The 21478-nt window shown below is 42.3% G+C and overlaps 1 protein-coding gene across 1 annotated transcript in view; it reads left to right on the plus strand.

Moving 5' to 3' along the window:
• SMYD2 (SET and MYND domain containing 2) overlaps positions 1–20618 on the plus strand; it is a 31406-nt gene extending 10788 nt beyond the window's left edge. The window contains exons 3-12 of the mRNA XM_080341914.1: positions 1110–1220; positions 2861–2921; positions 5456–5580; positions 9327–9394; positions 11202–11304; positions 13663–13773; positions 15573–15721; positions 16478–16645; positions 18038–18146; positions 20210–20618. Of these exons, the coding sequence (XP_080198040.1) occupies positions 1110–1220; positions 2861–2921; positions 5456–5580; positions 9327–9394; positions 11202–11304; positions 13663–13773; positions 15573–15721; positions 16478–16645; positions 18038–18146; positions 20210–20290 (1086 nt within the window). The 3' untranslated portion in view covers positions 20291–20618. The remainder of the gene's footprint in view (positions 1–1109; positions 1221–2860; positions 2922–5455; positions 5581–9326; positions 9395–11201; positions 11305–13662; positions 13774–15572; positions 15722–16477; positions 16646–18037; positions 18147–20209) is intronic.
• The last annotated feature ends 860 nt before the right edge of the window (positions 20619–21478 follow it).

Genomic DNA, 21478 nt, shown 5'->3' on the forward strand with positions numbered 1-21478 from the left:
TTTGAGTGGGCTAACACAGGATCTGTGTTACTGGGTGAATCACAGTAAGGGGAATTAAGAACTTTCTGGAGGCTGCAAAAAGTTTTTCAAGTTTTCACTTACAGTCAAGTTTAAATTTGTGGGATTTGTCATGGTTTCTTACCTCCACTGCTGTTTTCCACCACTTTAAATCTGCTCTGAAAACAAAACTTGATATTCCCCATACAGGCAGAACACTATAGGTCTGTTCTAACACAGTGCTAGAAATGTGTGTCTGCGATGAGATATAGAAATAAATAACTGTGCACTGCTTGAATATAGAAATATTTCCATGTTTGAGCAAATAAATAAAACGAAATTTGATGCAGTCTGAGGACAGTCCATGTGAGGCTCTGTGTGCCAGTGCAGATTGTTAATCTGTGATTTTGTGCTCATCTTTGAAAGATTCTGTTGCTTTGGAGGGAATCTGTAGAGTGCCAAAAGCCAGTAGCTTGTGCCATCATTCCAATTGTTATTGTATGTTGAGCTAGGAATATGCTATACATCCTTAAATTGTGTTTGTCTTTATTAGTGTGTTTCGATTGCCTAGCTGTACTCTTATTCTACAACACTGAGGGAAAAAAATCTGATAATTCTGTTCAGTAGGTTTGGTTTTGACCTCACATATACTGATTCTTACAATGATTGTGAATCCTTTGGCTTCAGACGCATTACTCCTGATTATGCCAGGGTTGTCTCATAATGAGGGGCCAAGGTATTAAATGGAAGTGAACCATCAAGCTCAGACCTACTCTGTCCTCACGTGCTTGATCTGAACAATAAGAACTGGTGATTTATAAATCATATTGTCTGTTTGCTTCTTTGTCATTTAATTATTTTTTCCGTTGAATAAATGAAGATGTTCTGACCTTAACTCATCCCTTGTGAATTTGTTTGAAAAAAGCAGGATAGCTGTACCCCTTAAATGTGACTCAAGCTTTTGTTCAAATTTAGTGAGCGTCATCTTATTTTTTCAAAGGAAACACGTTTCACTTGACCTCTAGGATGTGGCAGGACTTGCTGCATCCTCTTTTTCATCACTGTATCTTCATGGCTTATTTTTTTAAAGATATTTTTCTACATTTCTACAGAAGGAAGACTGGCCAATGCACAAGCTAGAGTGTTCCGCCATGTGCGCTTTTGGGCAGAACTGGAATCCCTCAGAGACCGTGAGGCTAACAGCGAGAATCCTTGCCAAACAGGTGAGCGGGAGGCTGGACCCGGGAGGTGTGTTCATACTCTGGTTGTCAGGGAAGGCAGGAAGATGAGAATTGACCCACAGTAACTGTCCCTGCAAAGCAGATACGTGCTGGCGTCCTGTGTACAGATGGGTGTAACGCAGAGCTTGAGCAGCTGAACAAACTGACCATCAGGCACTGCAGCAGGGTCAAGGCCACCATAGTGCAGCTGGAGGCTGTTGGGGGAAGATGGTAGAAAGCTAGTGAAGCTTTCAGCTGTGTAGCTGTAACTGATGGCCAAGATACTGTTGAACAGAGTCTGGAAAAGTTTACTGATAGTTTCGCAATGTGCGTGGTGCTTCAGCCTCCATTCTGGTAGATTTGAGCTCTCGGTTACATGTGTAGCCCAGCGCTACGGCCACGTTGATGAAGAGGAAGAAGAATGATACTTGGTGTGTATGGTTAAATCCTGAGGAATGCTTCTGGTGTTATCTGTCTGCAGGCACTGACGTCTTTATGAAACAGTTGCCTGTTGTACTGTTTTTCAGCTGTATCTGCGTAGTATTGTGTGGTATATAACTTCCAGTACGTTTGGGAGTCAAGAACATCTCTAAGGCATTCAGGTATAAATGTTTACAATTACTCGAGTTAACTGCTGAAAAACAGAGATTGAGGAAGAAATCTCAGGCCCTTAGTCTTTGGAGAAAAATTTTATTAGTAGTAAGGAAATAAGATTGCAACATCAACCTCCATTTTAGTGTTCCCTGACTATATGGATACTGAGGATAATACAAGTGCTTGCAGAGAGGGGAAGGGATTCATGAGTTTCAAGGTTATTATGCTGTGTATCTTTGTAGAGCTCTAAACTCTCTCTGCAAAAATAAATCCTCTTTGAAGCATATTTGTGTGATTGAGGTCTGCTTATGTGACAAGGGCAACCTGGATACTGTATATAGTGAGGATTTTGGTGGCCTGCTGGGAAGGTAGCTGCATACTTGCTGTGTGTGTAGATGTGTATGTGTGAATGTATGTGTGTGTGACTTTATTAAAGCATGATTTAGTGGTGATCCACAAACAAAATTGAATGTTTAATGATAAAAAAGTCATTGGAATAAATTTGTGCTTTTATTGCTTACAGGGGGGAGGGGGAGAACCCTACATGTCATATAAAAGCTAAATATGCAAACCATAGTCCCTGAACCTCAGCTGCTGGGCCACCTGCAAAGCCATATTTAATGGCCAAGATTACAAAGAAGTGGCCTTAGGCCAACAATGGAGCATTGCTTTTGAACTCTGTCAACAGTCAGTTTATTCACTTTCCTCAAAGTGAAGCCTGTCTCCTGCCTGCTTGCTATTGTTAGCAGCTTTCTGGGTGTCTAGAACAAAGCAAATGACATATTTAAAATACTATTCAGTTTATGTATATAAATTTGATAGGAGTTAATCTTTGGCTGCCTAATTTGGTGCAGAGAGGATATTTCTATGGCTTTACTAAGGGCAGTCAGTTTAACTCATTGCTGTTCATCAAGTTCTTTGAATTTCATACAGTGTGGGTTTGAGTTGGTTTTACAGGTAGGAGTACCCAGCTTATGAATGAGTAGGCAAAACTGTGAACATAAAACATTAAAATATTTTCTTGTTGTTTTTTTCCCCCGTATTGCTAGAAAACTCACCCTGAAAGAACACAGTCGGAGAAGCTGCTTGCTGTAAAAGAGTTTGAATCACGTAAGTAGAAAAGACTTGCAGGTAAACAGAGGCAGATATCTATATTCATGATTTTGTTCTCCCTGGCCCTGCTCCATCAAAACCTTTCAGAGCATCCCACTCCTGTTGGAAGGAGTAAACAATGAGAATTGTGATTCCTCCTTTTTTGAAAGTGCAGTACTCTTATTTCTTTTTTTTTTTTTTCTTCTTGGTCGCTTGTCAGGGCCGTGAAACAAGGGTGAAAACCTAGACAGAATTAATTATGTAGCATACATCCGTCTCATGGCTTTTCTGGTAGTCTAGTGTCTTTTGAGAATTGTAATGTTGTAAAATTAAAATAGCTACTATTTGTTACCAGGAGGCATAAAATCAGAGACAGCACAGTTGCTTGATGGTGACAGTGACTAAGGGGCTAATTGCAGAACCCTCTGGACTATGCTTCAGTATCTGTCACTGCCAGTCAAATCTGACATGTTATATATGATTGTGTTGAAATTCCATGTCCTAAATGCTCCAAAATAATCCAAGGAAAGAGATGAAGCAATGGCTTGCTTTTAACTGGAAGGCTACTGTTTGTGTCCGGTGAGGCAAGGATAGAAATTGAGCAACCAGTAACCATCCTCACATAGTTTTCACTGGTCTGTTGTTTCTCTTTCTTGGTCCTGGGGATAATGTACAAGGAGACAATAGGTTTGTGTATTCACATTTCTCACTCTGATGGCTTCCAAAACCCTTTATAAAATGCTGAATAAATGCTGTCATTGCTAGGACTTGAGGTAGCAGGAGTAACCAAGCGCAGCAAGATTGCAGTCTTGTTTGCTTCCTGAACAAAAGCTCCTGTCACAGCTGTTGGGACAACTGGGGAAGTAAAGGGGAAAAATGCCAAAATTTGACTTTGCCTAAGGCAAGGGTAATTTTTACAGGTAGGTTAGTTGAACTGAGGTTGAAGAGGATGGGTAAGTGCTGTAGTAATTTCTGTATGTTCTGCATTGCAGCTTGTCTTCAGTAATTTATTAATTTGGGAGCTAAAAGGCTGAAATGTTTTTTTCCTGTTGTAGTGTCCCCCCTTGTCCTCTAGGAGCTCTTGTTTTGTTTCTGTTTTTGTTAGTAAGAACCCTTGTTTCTTCTGCCTTGTTTACTACACTCATCTCTTAGCAGACCTTTGCCATGTTTAGCAGTTGCCTTACGCCTTGTAACGCCCTGCACAGGAAAGGAAAAGGCACCTGACTGTCAGTTGGAAGCTCAACATTTCTTATTTGTGATTTGTCCTAGTTCTCATTGAATTGTGCCATTTCGTGTTCCCCAGTATTTTTTGTGACTCTCCTGTCATTCACATCTGCTCTTACAAATAATTTCCCCTTTCTTTCATCGTTGTGCAGCCTTTTCTCTTCCTGCATGGTTTTCTCTCTGCTATTATTTTAAGTCAGAGAGGTGAAACTGCTGAGTATCTGGCTCTCTTAGAGCAGGAGTGAGCTGGTGGCACTGCCACTGTGAGAGAGGGGATTAGGAAAGAAAACTCCAACACTCTGCTCTTGAGGAGAGAGAAGGAATGGGGAGTATATGGTCGATCATTTATGTTACTCTGCAGGGACCAGGAAGGAAAGGGTTTAGTGGGCACAGCTTTGGTTAGAACCTGTCATGGGCCTGAGGGGTAAGTCTCTGAACAAACTCCTAAGACAATACATTTGGCAGGTGTGCCAGGACATTTCAACTGATGTTCCTACTGTCTCGTAGTATTCTCAGATATCTGCAGGTTGAACACACCTCTGATGGTCACCCCCCAGCCCATGGAGGCATTCTCAGGCGTGCTTTGTTTGCTTCTGAAGCAGGTGCCTGCAGTAGGTCAGGTGGATTGTACTCCTGAGCACCCTCATGTTCTCTGCCTCTTGCTGCAAAGGGAGCCCCTGGTGACCAGCTCCAGCCTTGTTGTCAACCTTTGCTAGGTCCCTATCACACATGGCCACAAATAGTGAGGACCTCTGTGCTGGGAAAAATCATGTCTTTTAAAAGCAGGGATGAGCAGCCTTCCTTAGCAGGAATTCTGGGCTGGTTTGTACTGAGAAAGACAAGGTCTTTGTGAGGAAGTTTCACTATATAAATCTGCTTTTAAAGTGACGTTGAGTGTGACTTCGTACCGCAGTAGATGGGACCACATGGCTCATACGGTCATGTTAGACAGCTGAGGATAGCTATCCACAGCTGACAGGCTTTTAGAGGGCTGGGACTGGGGCTGGCTCCTTTGTTTTCTAGGGTTAACAACAACACTTTAAAACACTTTCTTCTCCCAAGAAAGGGAAATTTGTGTCCAGTTAACCTGCTCATGTAAAGATGTTGGAAAATGCTTTTTAATCCTGCCATGGTCTTGTAGTACACATGTGGCTTTGGCAGAAGCAGCATTATGTTTATGGAAGAACAGACACTTCTTGCAGTACTTCCAAGGAGCTGTTCCTTGAGAAGTTCCTGTTCAAGTCTGAGCCTGTTCTAACCTAAGTCTAGCTGCAGTTCCCCGGGACAGTGTTCCTCTTACTGAAATGGCATGTATTCTTTGTCCACAGACCTTGACAAACTAGACAATGAAAAGAGAGAGCTGATTCAGAACGACATTGCTGCTCTTCATCACTTTTACTCAAAGCACTTGGAGTACCCTGACAATGCTGCCCTTGTAGTTCTCTTTGCACAAGTAAGTTGGCTAGAACACAGCCTGCTTAGGTGGAGGGTGCTGTAGGAGTTTAGCCTTTGTGAAAGGGGAAAAATGTTAACAGCAATGGAAATGGTATCTCTGTGCTTATCTTAGGGGAGAGCGGAGTGCGCTTGATGGAGAAGATCCACTTCCTTGAGCAGAAGTGGCTTGGACGTGCCCCATTTCAGTAGCGAGGGCAGAGGCTCTAGCGTGCAGAGTTTCTGTGAGGTGCTACTCAAACACTGAAGGGGAAAAAGCCTGTATTAGACCCAATCAAAGTTAGGCTTCTTGGGGCCAAGCCTAGTGCTGCTGTTGTTGGACTTAAAGGGAAGGCTGCCGGTCTGAGACCCTGCAGAGGCAAAATCCTTCATTCAGGCTTGAAGCTTGTGGAAATCCCTGCTGGTCAGGTCATCGTTGTGTTTGACCTTCCCAGGGAGTAAACTTCAGAGAAGTAGAAAGAGCAGTCTGAAACTTTTATCTGATCTGTGTCTTTTAAATGCAGTCAGGTAGTTTGGTCATCTGGAGAGATGAAGGAAAAGCAGGACACCTAGTTAGATAACTTCTGAAATGTGTCACCACTTTTTTTTCTCACGTGCTTTTCATATGCATCTAAATTGAAGGTATTGTAGTGGATGGAGTAACACACCGGTGGAATACTGCAGGATCCATTTTCTTCTTTTTCCTCCTGTACTTCAAAATAAGCTAGTTTTAAATGTTTGAGTAAAAAGTTTATTTTTTTTGAGATGGGGGCAAATGTTGACTGCTATGATGAGAGCTGAGATGGCAATGCCCTGGTCGGAAGAGCTGGACATCTATCAACAAGGAGGTGCAGTTACTATTTCCTTAGTAGAGTAGTACTGTTATTCTGTAGGAGAGTTATTCTTTAGCAGGTTTAGCATCTGCTCATCATGTACCGTGTTGTTTCTAATTATATATTTCCCTTCAATGAATTTTTTTTTTCTGTTCTAAGACTTTACAATTTGTATTTGTCAGAAGGTTACTTTAAAAACATCAGTACATCCAGTTTCTTCTTATGTTTCTGAATATTTTTGTTGGAATGTGGGCATAATTCACGAAGCGTACATTGTTTTGGCTATAATGACTTTCTCTTCATGTCCTGACTTGAACCAACTCCACCAGATCATGGTACTTTAGCTGACTTCTGTGATCTACTGACTCCTGGATCTGATACTCCATCTAGTCTTCTCTGTAGATGTCTAAGGTCACCCTTAGGTGTCACCTTAAGCTCATCCTGATCATCAGGCAACTATTTGTCACTGTGGACATTGCAATTTCTTGAACTGAAAATCTCCAGAGGTCATCTGGATGTTCCTCAGAAGTGTTTTACAAGACACAACCTTTTGAGGTTTTAGCCCCAGCATCTCTCTTTCTAGAAGAAGTGGGGGCACATCACTACTTGATATGTACAAAAATGTTTCCTAATAATTAGTTAACTTGACCTAAAACTAATAGTATGGACATGCTGCTGCTCCTTTGTTTTGCTTCAAAACTTTCTAAGGCTTCTTGTTGTCTCCTTTGCTTCTCCATTCTGCATTCTTTTCTCGCTGTGACTCAGGGCAGTCGTTTGGGACTTGGATACCTCTGACTCCTTGCTCACTGCTTTTTGTGGCCTTTATCTGATGTTGGTTGTTACTCAACGCAGTTAAGGTGTAATTGGTCCTTTTGAGTGGAGCAAAGATTATTGTCCAAACCATCCTTGCCTTGCACCGTTCTCTTCCCTAGCTGTTGGTATCATTCTACTGTCTTTTGCCCCTGTGGAACATAGCTCTCAAGACTGGTGCCCTTCCTCCTCAGTCTCACCTTGTCATACTTTTCAAACAGATTCTCTCTTGTCTCAAGTTCCAGTGTCTCATCCTTTCCTTGAAGACCTTGCATAATTTTGTGCCTCCCTTTGCACATTCTCTTTTCCACCATTGGGAACAACCTCAAGCTCTAGTTTTTTTACTCATGTCTCTTCACTCCACGTTGCCTTTTTTAGTCATGCATTCACTCGTTGAAACCAGTGGTATCTAATCCCTTCTAATTCTTCTTCTTGTGTCATTTCTAGTATGATAAAATCAAGAAGTGTGTTGTCTCTGGCTTAGTGGAGGGGAATTAATGATAACTCACTACATATTTTTAAATATTTCCCTGTGATTCAGAACCATCAAGCTGTTCTTCCTGTTGGCCTTTGTAGCCTTACGTTCTTACTTGCTGTTGATATGATCTTTCCTTTCTGTTGTTTTTGTATTCAGCAATTACATTTTGGGTTTGGTTCAGGTATGTTCATACATTGGCTGGTGCAGCAGTATGCTCATCTTGAGAGACAGGGAGTCTCTGGATGCTACCTTGCTAAAAATAGCATAAAGATCAAGCAAAGATACTGGTGAGTGAATCAGAGAAACAGGGTGCTTTCCTTAATCGTGAACTCATCCCAAACAGTTAATGCCTGAGGAGTGGCTTTGGGAAGTATTTGTGCATTTCTAAAATCCAGTCTGAGCTATCTCCCAGCTTGCGGGCATATCATTGTTGCATTGGTAGCATTTGTCATCAACTCTTATCCTTCCAGAACAAATACTTACACTGCACTTCACTGATTGTTTCTGTGCCCATTGTAGCTTCAGCTGGACTTGGCCACGTGATAGTAGTTGTTTTAATGCTTTACTGGCTCTTCTGTGAACTTTCTGATGATTGTAGGGAGATGTTGGTGAATGTGGAGAGGGTTCTCTTCGTATTGGCATGTATGTGACTCACAGTGAAATTGGAATAGAGTACTTGACTGAGTTGCATTTTGGTCACTTAAGGTCACAAAATGCACGTGAAACAAAGCTGAAACTCCTGTAAGATTCCTTTGAGTTTAGTGAGAGTAAAAGAGGAAGAAGGTTTTAAAACATGCTTCCATCTATTCCATAAAAAAAAATTTTGAACAAGCTCTTTTGATCCTGTGTCTGTATAAATTAGGAATACACTTCCTCTCATACTTTGTACTTTTTCTGTCCCCTCCTATTCTATGTCTTTACTAGGTTCAAGTCTTTCTCACTGCCTTTGTTGTTCTTGATGTGTGCAGCCCTTGATGACAGACGTCATTGTGACAGGTCTCTGTAACACAAGCTCCATCAAAGCTCCGTACTGCCCCAGCCTGGCTGAGTTTACTGCTGTTCATCCCCATGTTGCTCTTGGCATGTATAGTTCTGCTTCAGCCCTTGACTTGTCATGGCCAAATGGTCAGCGTCAGGCTTCGTTTCATGTTTGCAATGGTCTCGCTTTGGCTGACACTTCCTAGCTCTCTTTTCAAGCCCTATTTCTCTTGGTCGGCCTTCCAAGGAGCAATCCCCTAGATCAGGAGTGTCATACTCATTTTCACTGAGGGCTACATCAGCCTCGTGATTGCCTTCAAAGGGCCGAAATGTAATTTTAGGACTGTATAAGTGTAGGACATTCCTAAAATTACATTTCGGCCCTTTGAAGGCAACTGTGAGGCTGATGTGGTCCCCAGTGAAAATGAGTTTGACACCCCTGATCTAAGTTTTGGGCTGTCAGTTCTTTGGTGTCCTGCAGGTTCCTTTGCATGGGGACTTTGTCCACGCTTCACTCTCTGAGATGTCATGTAGCTCCCTGGGAATACTGGTGAGGTGGAAAGAAAATTGTAAGCAAATTACTGCAATTGCCTTTGAAGTTTGAGAATGTAATGTATGAGCATGGAGTACTTTGCTGACCAGAAGCTGATCTAGTCTCTTTCCCCTTAGGTTAACTGTAATGGCTTCACAATTGAAGATGAAGAACTCTCTCATTTGGGATCAGCCATATTTCCTGAGTAGGTTGATTTTAATATTCTTTTAAAATGAAATTAACTTATTTAAAAACAAACAAAGGTTCTTGCACATGTATGGAAGTAGATCCATACTGAAAGAAATTTAATTAAATACTTGTCTCGTTTGAAATACTTAGCTAATAATATGTGGCTAATGAAATGCAGCAGGTTTTCTTAAAAATCCGGTAATTTTGGTAAAATTGCACTTGTCATTTGTTTTGAAGCTTAGATTGTGAACTATATACAGGCTGGTAGGAGACAATTACTTGGCTAGCAGGTTCTGGACAGGGATGTCATGTAATGATCAAAGTGAAATGAAGAGGATTGCAGGTGACTTGCTGTATTCACAACTTTCTGTTCTGGCTGGATACAAGCCTTCACCTGGTGTTCTCTGAACAACATCCCTTCTACCTTTGTTCCTTGGCAAACAGCAAATCCTTTTCATAACTTCTTTCAGCCTCCTCAGATGTTTTGAAAACTGCAATGCTTTATGTTGCTATGACAGTGGAAAAAAATATGTACAAGCTTCTTAGCTTGACAAATAAACTGCGGATGTTAAGTGTTAGCTGCAGTTTGTGGTCGGGGGTGCACAGATCTTGTTAAGGCTGAGGAACATTTCTTCTATTTAAATCTGTCCTTCCCACTTAATGTTGTAGTGAAGGAGGATATTTTCTGCCCCTGTTCTTTGCAAAGCCCACACTGAAAGTATTATCACTGCCTGCTTACATTGTGTTCCTTGTGAGGGAGGCATAGATTATTAGTAGCTTATCGCTGTCAAAGTAATCTGAAACGTACAGATGCCCAGTTAAAGCAGGACCTGATTTTGCTAAGTGCTGCGTACAGGCAGCAGTAGATATTTCCTGCTTCACGGATTCTCCTTCCTCAGGCAGCTCTGTCTGAAGTTCATAGCCCTGACCTACAGGTTGGAAATTAAGGCCTTGAAATACCCAGGATCAGGGTCATGATGAGGAAAGGAGAGGATATTAAACCAGGATATTAAACCAGGATATTCTGGAAACATGTCCAACACTATCCTTTGTTTGTAAATGCTCAGCATGCAAGAGCCAGATCTTTCCTACTTAACAGTTGTACCTGTGAGTTAAAAAGACCGAAGAGACAGCTATTATTTTGCTAGATTGGAGGAGAATGAATTAAAATTATACATTGTATCTCAAATAAGCAGCAGACTGCACTTTCTCCAAGCCTGGTCATAACGGGGAGTACTTTCTCTAGCAGTCCAAGTTTCTGTGTTAAGCTGCGTGCTTGTGTAACAGACAGAAATCTCTTCCCTCCCACTTCAAACATGGAGGCTGGTTACGTTTGCACAGAAGCCAGCTAAAATTTTAACGCCTGTCTTAAGTTGCGATGCAGCAAATGACTCGTTTTCCTGTATTTGCTTGTTTCCTTTAGGTTAAATTTATTTCTCTTTCTTTCTCCTCTGGGGAAAACAGTGTGTCTATCATAGGTACCTAAATAGGATGTTGATAGCTGAATTACCTGAACACCCCTGTCAGCTGTCCCATCGTACAATAAGAATGGGAAAACAATAACTTGTCTGTCCTGCAATAATAGGATTTAAAGACTGTAATGATTCATTAGCACAGCCATTCCCCATATCATTAGAATAAATAACAGTGCAACAGATTTTCCAAGGGCTACCTTCATGTTAAGGGCTACCTCAGGATAAGAACAGCTTACAGAGAGAGGCTGACTCAATCTTTCAGACTTACTAGTTGTGTGAAGCACTTAACTTTTTGCCTGTTGCTTTTGGTGGTTGTGGCGGGAAAGATTTACTTTTTTCCTTTTACAGTGTTGCGTTGATGAACCATAGCTGTTGCCCAAATGTCATCGTAACTTACAAGGGAACCTTGGCTGAAGTCAGAGCTGTTAAAGAGATTGAGCCTGGAGAAGAGGTAAATGCTCCGTGTTTGACTGTACTCTGTAGACGCGCATCCTGAAGGTAGGATCCGTTCTGCTTTTCAGGATTCATTTGAATTAGATGATGGTGTAATAATGGGGAGGAAGGATCTCTTGTTTCTCAGAGAAGGGTATGATGCTGCTTTGGAGAAGTGGTGCTGGCTCTGGAGAACTGAAGCGATTCTCGGAGGCAGGATTCTATTTTGAGTTAAAATGAGGGAAGGGCACCTGCAGCAGTCACTGCGCAGCTGCCAGACCCTGTCTCAGTTTACCCATCTGTAAAATGAGGCTGAGTTTGCTTATGTTTGGCTGGTGCTTTGAAATTCCAAGATCAAAGCAAATTATTACTGCTATAATAGTTCCCAGTATAATAGTAATGTATTGAAATCAAAGCCAGAATAAACAAGGTAAATGGGCACAGATAAGTCCTCTGACTTCTGTTTGGACAGAGCATCCACAAATCATGGGACTTGGTCATATCAATTCAGCGGCGTTTGCTGGGAAGTCACAGAAGAATAAGTGTGTGTTCTTGGGTGGAGTGAAGCTGAACAGTGATGGATAAAGTTCTGTGAAATTGAGTAAGGTTTGCCTTAAAACTTTCTCAATCAAATAATCCATGTGGCAGGGGGTCTTCAGCAGCACAGCTGCTTTTTGCTTTAAAAAAAAAAAAATAATGAAAAAAGATGTTAAACGGAGTTGAGGAGGATGTTCAAATATCTGCAGGGAATGAAGATACAGAACATTCTCTCTAGAGATGGAGCTTGCATAGAGTTTCAGTGGCTCATCTGTTGATGTTAATTTAGCAGATGAGGTAAATGCTGATCAAAGTAAGTTCAGATTTGACTTTGATAACTCCTGCCACTTTCTGAAATATGTGATACCAGTTCTGAAGAAGGGAAGAGAGGTTATTTTTGTGGATTATAGCTGTTCACCATTGTAAACAAAGTGAGTTTAGTTGCCGGAGCCAAGGGTGAATGACTCGGATGAGCAACTTCTTTTTATGCCGTTTACTAATGATGATTTGTCTGTGATGTTGGCAGTCACTGCAGATGCATTGTGGTAATGGACAAGGACTGATCCTGGCTTTGGAATTTTACTGTGGAATCCTGGACATTTTTTGCTATTCTAGGGAAGGCTTACTCTGAGGGGTAGAGATGTGGAGTATTTGCCTTGCTTGGCATCCTCTTTTGATTGACTTGTGTCTCAGAAGCTGCATTGGTTCTCCAGGACCTCATGGCTTTTGCACATTTACTTTTCTGACACTGAGGACTTCTACAAGTGCGAGCTCTGGTTTTGCTTGGGCTCTGTGCGGTCTTATGGCCTGTGTCTCCATCTTCAGGTTCAACGCAGTCATTGCATCGCAACATTTTCAAAATTTTTGCTGTAAATGTATATCCTGCATTTTGTGTGCTTTGAAAATAGGGAAGGGAGGAGAGGAGTGTGAGGGCAAGTGTGAGATCATACACAATAAGAACAACATGTACTGTATGAAATTACATGTACATTTTACTTCAAAGAAGAAAGAAACCTTAAGCATAAAGACTGAGCAAAACATTTCAAATAAATATAAATGGGGAAATGGAACTAAAGCTGTTCCTTGGTCTGCACAATGATCAACTGCACTCTGCATATGACATATTTCTTAGGGTATATCACATTTAAAAGGAGAGCATTAAAGCTAGTTGCAGGGGTTCTTTTCTGAAGAACACTAAAGTAGAGAAAAACTTAAGAATAGTGTATGTGAAGGGCCTTTAAAATGTTCAAAAGCAGGGGTTTTTTGCTTTAAAATATAGCTGCTGAAGTAAATCTGATATTCATTCTCCTAGAACTGGAGCAGTGGGCCTCTTTTCTTTTCAGAGATCTAAAGGTCTTGTCCTAAGTTTCTGAAGCTACGAGTGACTGCTGTTGCCCCAATTCTTGCAGATTTTCAGAAAGAAAAATTGGAAATTCCAGCCTCTAAAGAACCAGGCCACTGTAATTTATCCTAGGCTCAATATCTGAAATATTTTTTTTACTTCTGAAAAGTAGGCATCTCTTTGTAGTCTGACAGGAGCCTGAGATTTACGCTGTGATTAGTTTCCTTATCCACACCTGAATCTTGCTGCCCTGGGTTTAAGCCAGGGTAATATTTGAGGGAAATTCCATAATGAAAATTAAAGGAAACATTTCTCTGTCAGTTTGAGTTCACAAATGGCAACTCCTGATGCTGCTGGGAGGCCTGAAATGTGACGTGGCTGCAGGCACCCACAAGTTGCTTGAATATGTGGTCATTGTACTACATATACCAGAACTAGTAGTGATAAATACATATAGTTACATTGCTTTTCACTGACTGCTTTGTTTTTGCCATATAGGTTTTTACCAGCTATATTGACCTGTTGTATCCCACAGAAGACAGAAATGACCGGTTAAGAGACTCATATTTCTTTAATTGTGATTGCAGGGAGTGCGTTACAAAAGAAAAGGTAATAAAATCAGTGTGAAATATGCTTCTGACTGTCAAGGCACCTACCCGCATCCTTGGATGTGATATTCTATCTGGTTTAATGACATTTTGGAAAGTAGGATAATATAGCAGGGGGGTGGTTTTGTTTTTCTGTCTAGAATACTTTCTGATACTCATTTTTTTCACTGTCATCATGACACATCAGGAAGTTTCCTGGTGGAGGCCTATTTAAAGTTGAGCTACAAAGAAAAGATGAAAACTTTGTTAAAAGTAGGTAATTATATAGGTAATTATATAGTGTCTGTGCTACCTGGCCAAAAGAATTTAGCTCAGAATTGTTTGTTTAGGCTTTTTTTTTATTGTAACTGCATGTTTTTTAGCAACTCCCAGCGAGTGAATCTTGCTTGGGGCATTTCTGCGTTCCTGTTCTGTGTTAGAGTGCTGCTGCAGTGCCTGGTTGGGACATCTCGGTCAATTCTGGATTATGTCGTATGACATTGCTGAGTGGTTTGGAGACCCATCAGAATCTGCAAAATTGGCTTCCTGCAGTGGCTTCATACCATCTTCTCACAGACAGAGTGGTCCTGGGTCACAGCCCCTTGTGATGTGCCAGCCAGACTTATGTCCATTAGACATCACCTGGTGCCCTTCAAAGGATGAAGACGGACATCCAGGCAGGGTTCCCTAAAACAAAGTGTTAATTATTTTGAAGAAAAGCACTTATGGGGGGAAAAGGCACCCAAACCCAACAGATACCAAAACAACTGTTCGTGTGCAACCATTTGGACCTCCTTCACTGGAGGTCCTAGGAGAACTGAGCTTTGTGTGGCTCACCTGTGATTCCAGCCAAATTCAGCCAGGCTGGCAGAATCTAATCCTTAAGCTCCAGATTGTTTTTCCCCCAATTTTCACAAAGGTGTCCTTTTAAGAGCTGCTTCCCAAACTGACCAAACAACCATCTCCTTCCTCTAAATGGTGTCACCTTTTGGACCTTGTTTGCTGAATGGTACCTAATCTTGTTTGGGGCTATTCTGCTGACACCATAGTTGTGTTTTTCCCCACAGTTACCTTGATAATTTTGCCGCTGAGTTTAACGAAGCCAGGATTTCATCTGTGATTTCTAACAAGAAGCTACTTGGGGAATCACCTGTCACTCAGCCTCCTTCAGCTCTGGAAAGAGTCCCCTATAGTCCTCTCAGCTGTCAGATGAAATAATAAAGGAAAAAGAAATCTAGCAACACTACAAGGCTTAAACAGCAAAAGATTGTCTCCAGATCACAGCTGACTCTTCATGAAGTAGTAAGTTAGATAGAAAGAGAAGAGTAAGTGGAGCTGTCCAGCAGAAATAACGAAATATGGGGAAATGTGGTTTTGTCTGTAGATGCGAAGGATCCTTTTCTGTATTTAATATCGTCTTGTTTTCCACTGAGCTCTCACTTGGTGGTAGGCCTAAGGTTTTTGAGCTTTTCTAGCCTTCAAACTAGATTTGTTTTAATCCTTAATCTCTTAGAAGCAGTGAAATTTCCTATGTAAAACTGCTTTCATCACAAAATTGAAAAGCTCTTGGATCTCCCAAAAGAAAGGGACTTCGTGGAAGTAGAGAATGGCAGATGAACTGGAAGGTGCAGAGGATTCTAGGATTCCCAGCCAAGGCTTTAGAGAAAAATTGCAGGTGCACATCCACCTTTGGTTTTACATTCTTTGAAGAGCTTAATTTCCCATCTGTGTCTTTTTATTAGAGTAATTCTGTGTAGCAGGTGCACCTTTATTTGTAAGGCTTGAAGCCTACATTTATAACGTCCATTGTGTTTCCTTCAGGATAAAGAGAAACTGGAAATCCGCAAGCTGAATGATCCTCCATCAGCAGAGACGGTGCGGGACATGATCAAATACGCCAGGAATGTGATTGAGGAATTCAGGCGAGCCAAACACTACAAATATATCCTTTGTCTCGCTACCCTGGCTTGGTGTGTGACCTGAAAATCTTACCTGTTGGATCGCTTCAGAAATATCTGCAGGAAGAATACTCTGACTGTTAGGAATTAAACTTACCTCTGTCCTCGTTGTGTCTGAAGAGCTGTCCGTGGAGACATGGGGCAGTTGAACATTACAGGTGGTGTGGGATTGTGAGATCCTCTGTTAGTTTCTTGCTGTGCAGGTCTCCGTTTCTAAGAGTGCAACATATGACTGCCTCCACAACAAGCCAGAGTGTAGATCTCAGCCTGGGTTAGTCTAGTGTAATACTGCCCACTTTTGAGGGACTGTGCTGTGAGGCTGCAGCTACTGCTGCTGGTTATAATCCTACCTGTTGTACCAGTGGTGCGGCGCAGACAGAAATGCAGGATTGACAGGACCAAAAGCAGCCCAGGCTATTGGTACGCACTGCCTGGGGAATTTCAGTCCCTCTTCTAATACATTGCTGGTGCAGTGGTGATACAGGAAAGCTGCTTTTTTTGTTGCTTTTTAAATCTGAAAGGTAGTTTTGTAGAATATCTGAGTAGGAGGGGGAATAATCTCACGAGCAGAATACCTCTGAGTGTAGAATACTTCTTGGAGTAGCTCTGGGGTTGTAGCATAGATGCTTTGGTACCATTTGAGAGAAAAGAGGACTTTTCAGAACCATTTTGAACAAGTTCTGGTTGCATTTCTTTGGCGTTGCCAGGTAGTTGTCTAATGAGAGACCGTCTATTTATTTGGTTCCTTGACTTCTTGATACCTCCTAGTGAATTACTGGAGATCTGTGAACTCAGCCTGGACAAGATGGGTGCAGTGTTTGAAGACAGTAATGTTTACATGTTACATATGATGTACCAGGCCATGGGTGTCTGCCTCTACGTGCAGGACTGGGAAGGTGCACTGCGTTATGGGCAAAAAATTATCAGACCATACAGGTAAACGCAGGACTCTATTTTTTTTTTTATTTTTTAGTGCTCTAATTCAGTAATCTGAATAATTAAGACAAGTTTGGGCAGAGATCGCTTCTCTCAGTACGTATTGTGTAAACACTCTATCCATGACATCACTACTTGAAAAGGAATGTTTGAGTGCTGGGCCAGATTTTGTTACTGTCAAAATGTGGTCTGCAATATTTAGCAGGAGGTGACTCTGAAATGCTTGCTTTGAGTTCTCAAAATAAGTTTGTCCCACCTTGGGTACTGTACTTGTTCTGCTTAGCTAGATAAATACTGTTGGTTTTTTTTTTTTTAAATATCCTAATACTCCACTAAAGCAGAGCTTGGAATTGCACCTGCAGTGAATATTTTGTAGAAGGCAATCGAGGCAAAACCCGCTCTTGCTGTCACCCTCCTGCCCCATCGCCACTCTTTCTCCCTGCAGCAGCACCGTGGCTGGGGGAGAGTGGAGCCTGGCCCCAGGCTGGGGCTGAGCTCAGCTCCTGCACTCGAGCTCTGGGTGTCCCTGTATCTCTGATCCCACTGCCTGGGAGCTGGAGGCCTGGGGGAGTGTGCGGGCCAAAGCCCCGTGTGGGGCAAGGCAGGACACAGCCTCTGTGGGAAAACATTAGTACTCTCTCCAATAAATTTTTATGTGTTTTTATAGTAGTGATCTTTGGTGTTAGAGCGGCCAGCTACACGCTCTATCTGATCCTGCCGTGAATCTCCCAAGCAGATTCTCGTGACTTTCTTGCCAGCCGGGGGGAGCGCAAGCAAAGCTCTCCCTTTGGAGCAGATGCCAATGTAAAGTCACAGATCACTTGGCAGAGAGCAGCGATACAAAGAAGGAGCCAACATTCCCCTCCCTGGGGGCTCAGTACTATTTATCTTCCCTGGGACTTGCCCAGCTCCTCTGGCTCTGAGCCTGGCATTCCAGGTCAGCTCTGCTGAACCGGGCTCTGCTCGCTCGGTGAGTGAGTACAGAATGGTGTCTGCTGTATGTGCTGCCAAGGGCCCCGTGCTTTCCAGCAAAGACCAACTATAGTGGAACAGGCAGAGAGTTACTTCTGTGGGTGTAGGGTGGCTCCAAAACCTCCTGACAATGCAGGCTCTTTCTGTCGCTGGCGAGATTAAAACTAGTGGCAGAAAGTCATTGCCATCTGACAGCTGTTCAGAGGCATATGGTACTCTCAGTTCAATTCCCAGTTGACAGGCGTCCCCATCCCAGACGCGATTGGCACTGACTCTTGGCAGCCATGGCAGAGGGGATGAGCGGGGAATGGGCAGGGGCAGTGACAGGCAGCTTCTTGCCCCCTCAGAGGGAACTGGGGGCTGGCAAAATGCTCTGAAACTGCCAGGTTTGATAAAGCTGAATTTCTTTCTTTCTTGCAGTAAACATTATCCCTCCTACTCACTGAACGTTGCCTCCATGTGGCTGAAACTAGGCAGACTGTATATGGCGCTGGAGAACAGAGCGGCTGGAGTTAAAGCCCTGAAGAGGGTATTTATTTTCTGGTTTCTTCATTAATAATACCAGTTCAGGCATGGGATGGTTGAAACACTATGTGCTTCTCTGTCAGTGAGCCTGGCTTGGTGGGAAGCGCACCATGTGTGAAAATATTTGGTTACTGGATTTTTGGCTCGGTTTTGATTTTTCCAAATATGCAGTATAGGTCTGTTCTTGCATACAAAGGGGTCTTACCTCTTCACAGTGGAGCTTTGCTGCAGCAGCTGGAGTGAGAGTTACTTAGACATTTGCTATACGTTCTTCACTGAGCTAGAGCTGCACTAGTGTAAGTGAAGCAGAACTCGAGCTTCTCCTCACTTGCTAGGTAAGGACAGAAAAAATGCTTGGCTTTTATAAAAGGCACATAGTGTTTCATTGATGTCTGTGATTTCTATATCCAAGTTAAACTAAGCATGCTTTTGGTGGTTATTTGTTCTGGAACCAATTGGTTTTGAAATAGCTGCAGGGAATTCAGTGCATCTGGTAATGCTGAAATTGGCAAATACAGCGTTTGGTTTTACATTTTGCTTCACCACTTTTTATTAGGCTGTTCTTCATTATTTAGGTTTTTATTCTTCTTTTTATTAGTCTGTACCATGTTTCTTGACATTCTTCCCCTATTGTTGTTGGACAGAAGTTTATTTTAGTTTCTTAAGCGTCAGTGACTACTGTAGCATATAATGACTTGGTGTGGAATGTCACGATTTTTTTGTTTCTTCCTTTTTAGATGCTGGCAAGTTTTTAGCCAGCAATAACAGAGCCATCCAGCCATGGTGAAAGATACTACAAGAAAATATGCTCTAAAATTTAACTGTTGCCTAGTTTAAAATTAACGTAGGTTTTCCTTCACTGTGGTGTTAAAGCTTGGAGTAAAACTGGGCTTTGTGCCAGCAGGAACATGGGATTGGGGGGGTTGGGAACTGCAGGTAGATTTGTTGCCACATTTAGCTTCCTAACACAAACATTTTCTAATGACTCACTTCCAAAAGCTGCCTACAGGAACTGCCCTAAGTTGTGCCAGCCCCTGGTGCTTGGGATTTAGTGGCAAAACAAAGCCATTGTTTTGTGAGTTTGCAAGGAGCTGGTCCCGAAGGCCCTTCTTTCTGCTTCTGGGCAGGGGGGAGAATGGTGTCATTGCTCACTGCTGCTGAGGTGGAACCAAAGGCTCTTGTGGTGCTGACTTCACGAATACAAGAGCATAATTCCATGAATGTTTCCCGAGGAGAAAATCACTAAACGCTCTGAGGGCCAGGATGCTGCAATTCCTTTTTTTGGCTTAGCGCTGTGGTCTTTAAATGTTATCAGACTTATTCCAAACTTACTTCCTTCAGTCCTGTCTGCTGGTGTCTTTTAGTACGTGTGTTTGGGGCCACAGCTGTCCTTTTCTCGAGTGGACATCTCGCCTCTGCACCTACTGTGTAATGCTGTGTGGACAGTGGCAGGAAAGGGCAAGTCGGTGGGTTTGGCTGCCTGAAACGTTCACTCATAGGACCAGAGCAGGATGCAGGTGATGTGGGAGGGCATCGGGCACAGCAGCATCTGTCACAATCTGACAAGGTCTTGCTTTTGCCTCAGGGGTTGCCTCAGTCATTGCTTCCTTCATAAAGCAGCGGGAGTCCCTAGAACCAGTGGAGTGTTTACAGAACCAAGTCTAAAAAGCCTTAATGCAGCTCTGCGCTAGGCCTGCTCCTCGGGCTGACAGCTGAAGGATAAATTGGTAGGAACAAGCTCCGTCTGATACTGGTTAAGTCCTCTGCCAGACTATTACCCACCCCACTTGCAGTTTTCTGTCCTGGAGCTGGTTGCATTCAAAGTAGTTTTGTCAGAAATACCGTTTTGAAAGGTGCTTTGGGATCCTTTAAGATGAAAGATGTATTCTCTGAATGTAAAACCTTTATTACTTAGTTTTGAAATTCATTTTATTTCCTACTGGGTTTATGACTACAAGGGGACAAAAAGTAGCTAGAGGTGTCAGACTGTTTCAAACCTCTAAAGAGAGTATTTATAGCCTGATGTTATATATGAATCAATTGTGTGAATATTTTTTCTTTTCATAGGCAATTGCTATCATGGAAGTAGCACACGGGAAGGATCATCCATACATTTCAGAGATCAAAAAGGAATTAGAGGATCACTGAGCCTTTGAATCTATGCAATCCTTCAAACCTTTATTTAAAAAGCCTTGTTATGGAAACCTTTAGGCGTGCTTTGAAAAGCGGTAGAGTATGAACACAGTTCTGTCCTATAATTGGAATGACAAACACACTTAAGCCTTGCAAAATGTTCCTGGCGCCCACACATCTACAATTGTCCTTTTTTCCTTTTTTTTCTTTAAGGAAGCATCCATGGTTGTTCAGGGTTATGCCTTTTGACAGCTGTGCAAAAACTGCCTTTTTTTTTTCTTTATGGATTTTAATGTGTATCTTACTTGTGTAAAGTAAATAAAGTGGTCTTGACCCATCCTGGTTACACTTGTACACCTACCTGAGTGCAAGAGTTGTATGACATCTACTTTTGCCTGAGTTGTTTCATTTAATCTGACAAATTAATTAGCATAAGCTGTATGTTGGTGGGGTTTTTTTTGTTTGATTGGTTTAGTATCCAACTCCTCTTTTCACAAATCATTTTTGTTTGCAGTGGTTTAGCTGAGAGGAAGGGGAAATGCCCATTGTGCAGGAAAGCCACCAGCATTCCCTCAGCCAGGTAAGCTGCAGCCCCATCACCGCTCCTGGCAGGTGAGATTCATCACCGTAAGGACCTAGAGCTCAGCATGTCGTGCAGAGAGAACACTGGCACCTACCTCAGACCTCAAAGGCTTGCACAAGACATCAGCTGCACAACCTATGGCTTTTTGATGCCCAAGTTAAAGTGAATTTACTGCAGAGGAGAGCTCATATTTCTTTATAGCCATACCTTTGCCTCCAGTGGATTAAAAGTATTCTATTAATACATTAGGGATTACTTTTCATAAAGGAATAAGAACATTTTTTGAGGAAAAAATCCAGAACTTGGCTTTCTCTGCCCATACATAAGAATGGAAGGGGTTTTTTTCTCTATTTAGCTCAGTGGCAGGAGATTGCTTTTAAGGATGGGGAAAGGAGGGAGAGTGTGGCTGTGTGCTTCCCACACCCAAGGTGAAATATGTTGCACAGCAGAACTATGTGACCATTCCTTACTGCTTTCACAGTATGATGAGAGAGAGACCACATTAAGAACGTCATCATATTTTCTTTCTTGAAAATAAAAGTGCTAGGGAACAAGGGTTCGTCAGCTCACTTTGCAGAAAGCTTTCATTGCTCTCCAGCCAGCAGCTGTTGCTGGAGTAC

This window comes from Nesoenas mayeri (genome assembly GCF_963082525.1).
Source record: "Nesoenas mayeri genome assembly, chromosome: 3".
NCBI classification, from domain to species: Eukaryota; Metazoa; Chordata; class Aves; order Columbiformes; family Columbidae; genus Nesoenas; species Nesoenas mayeri.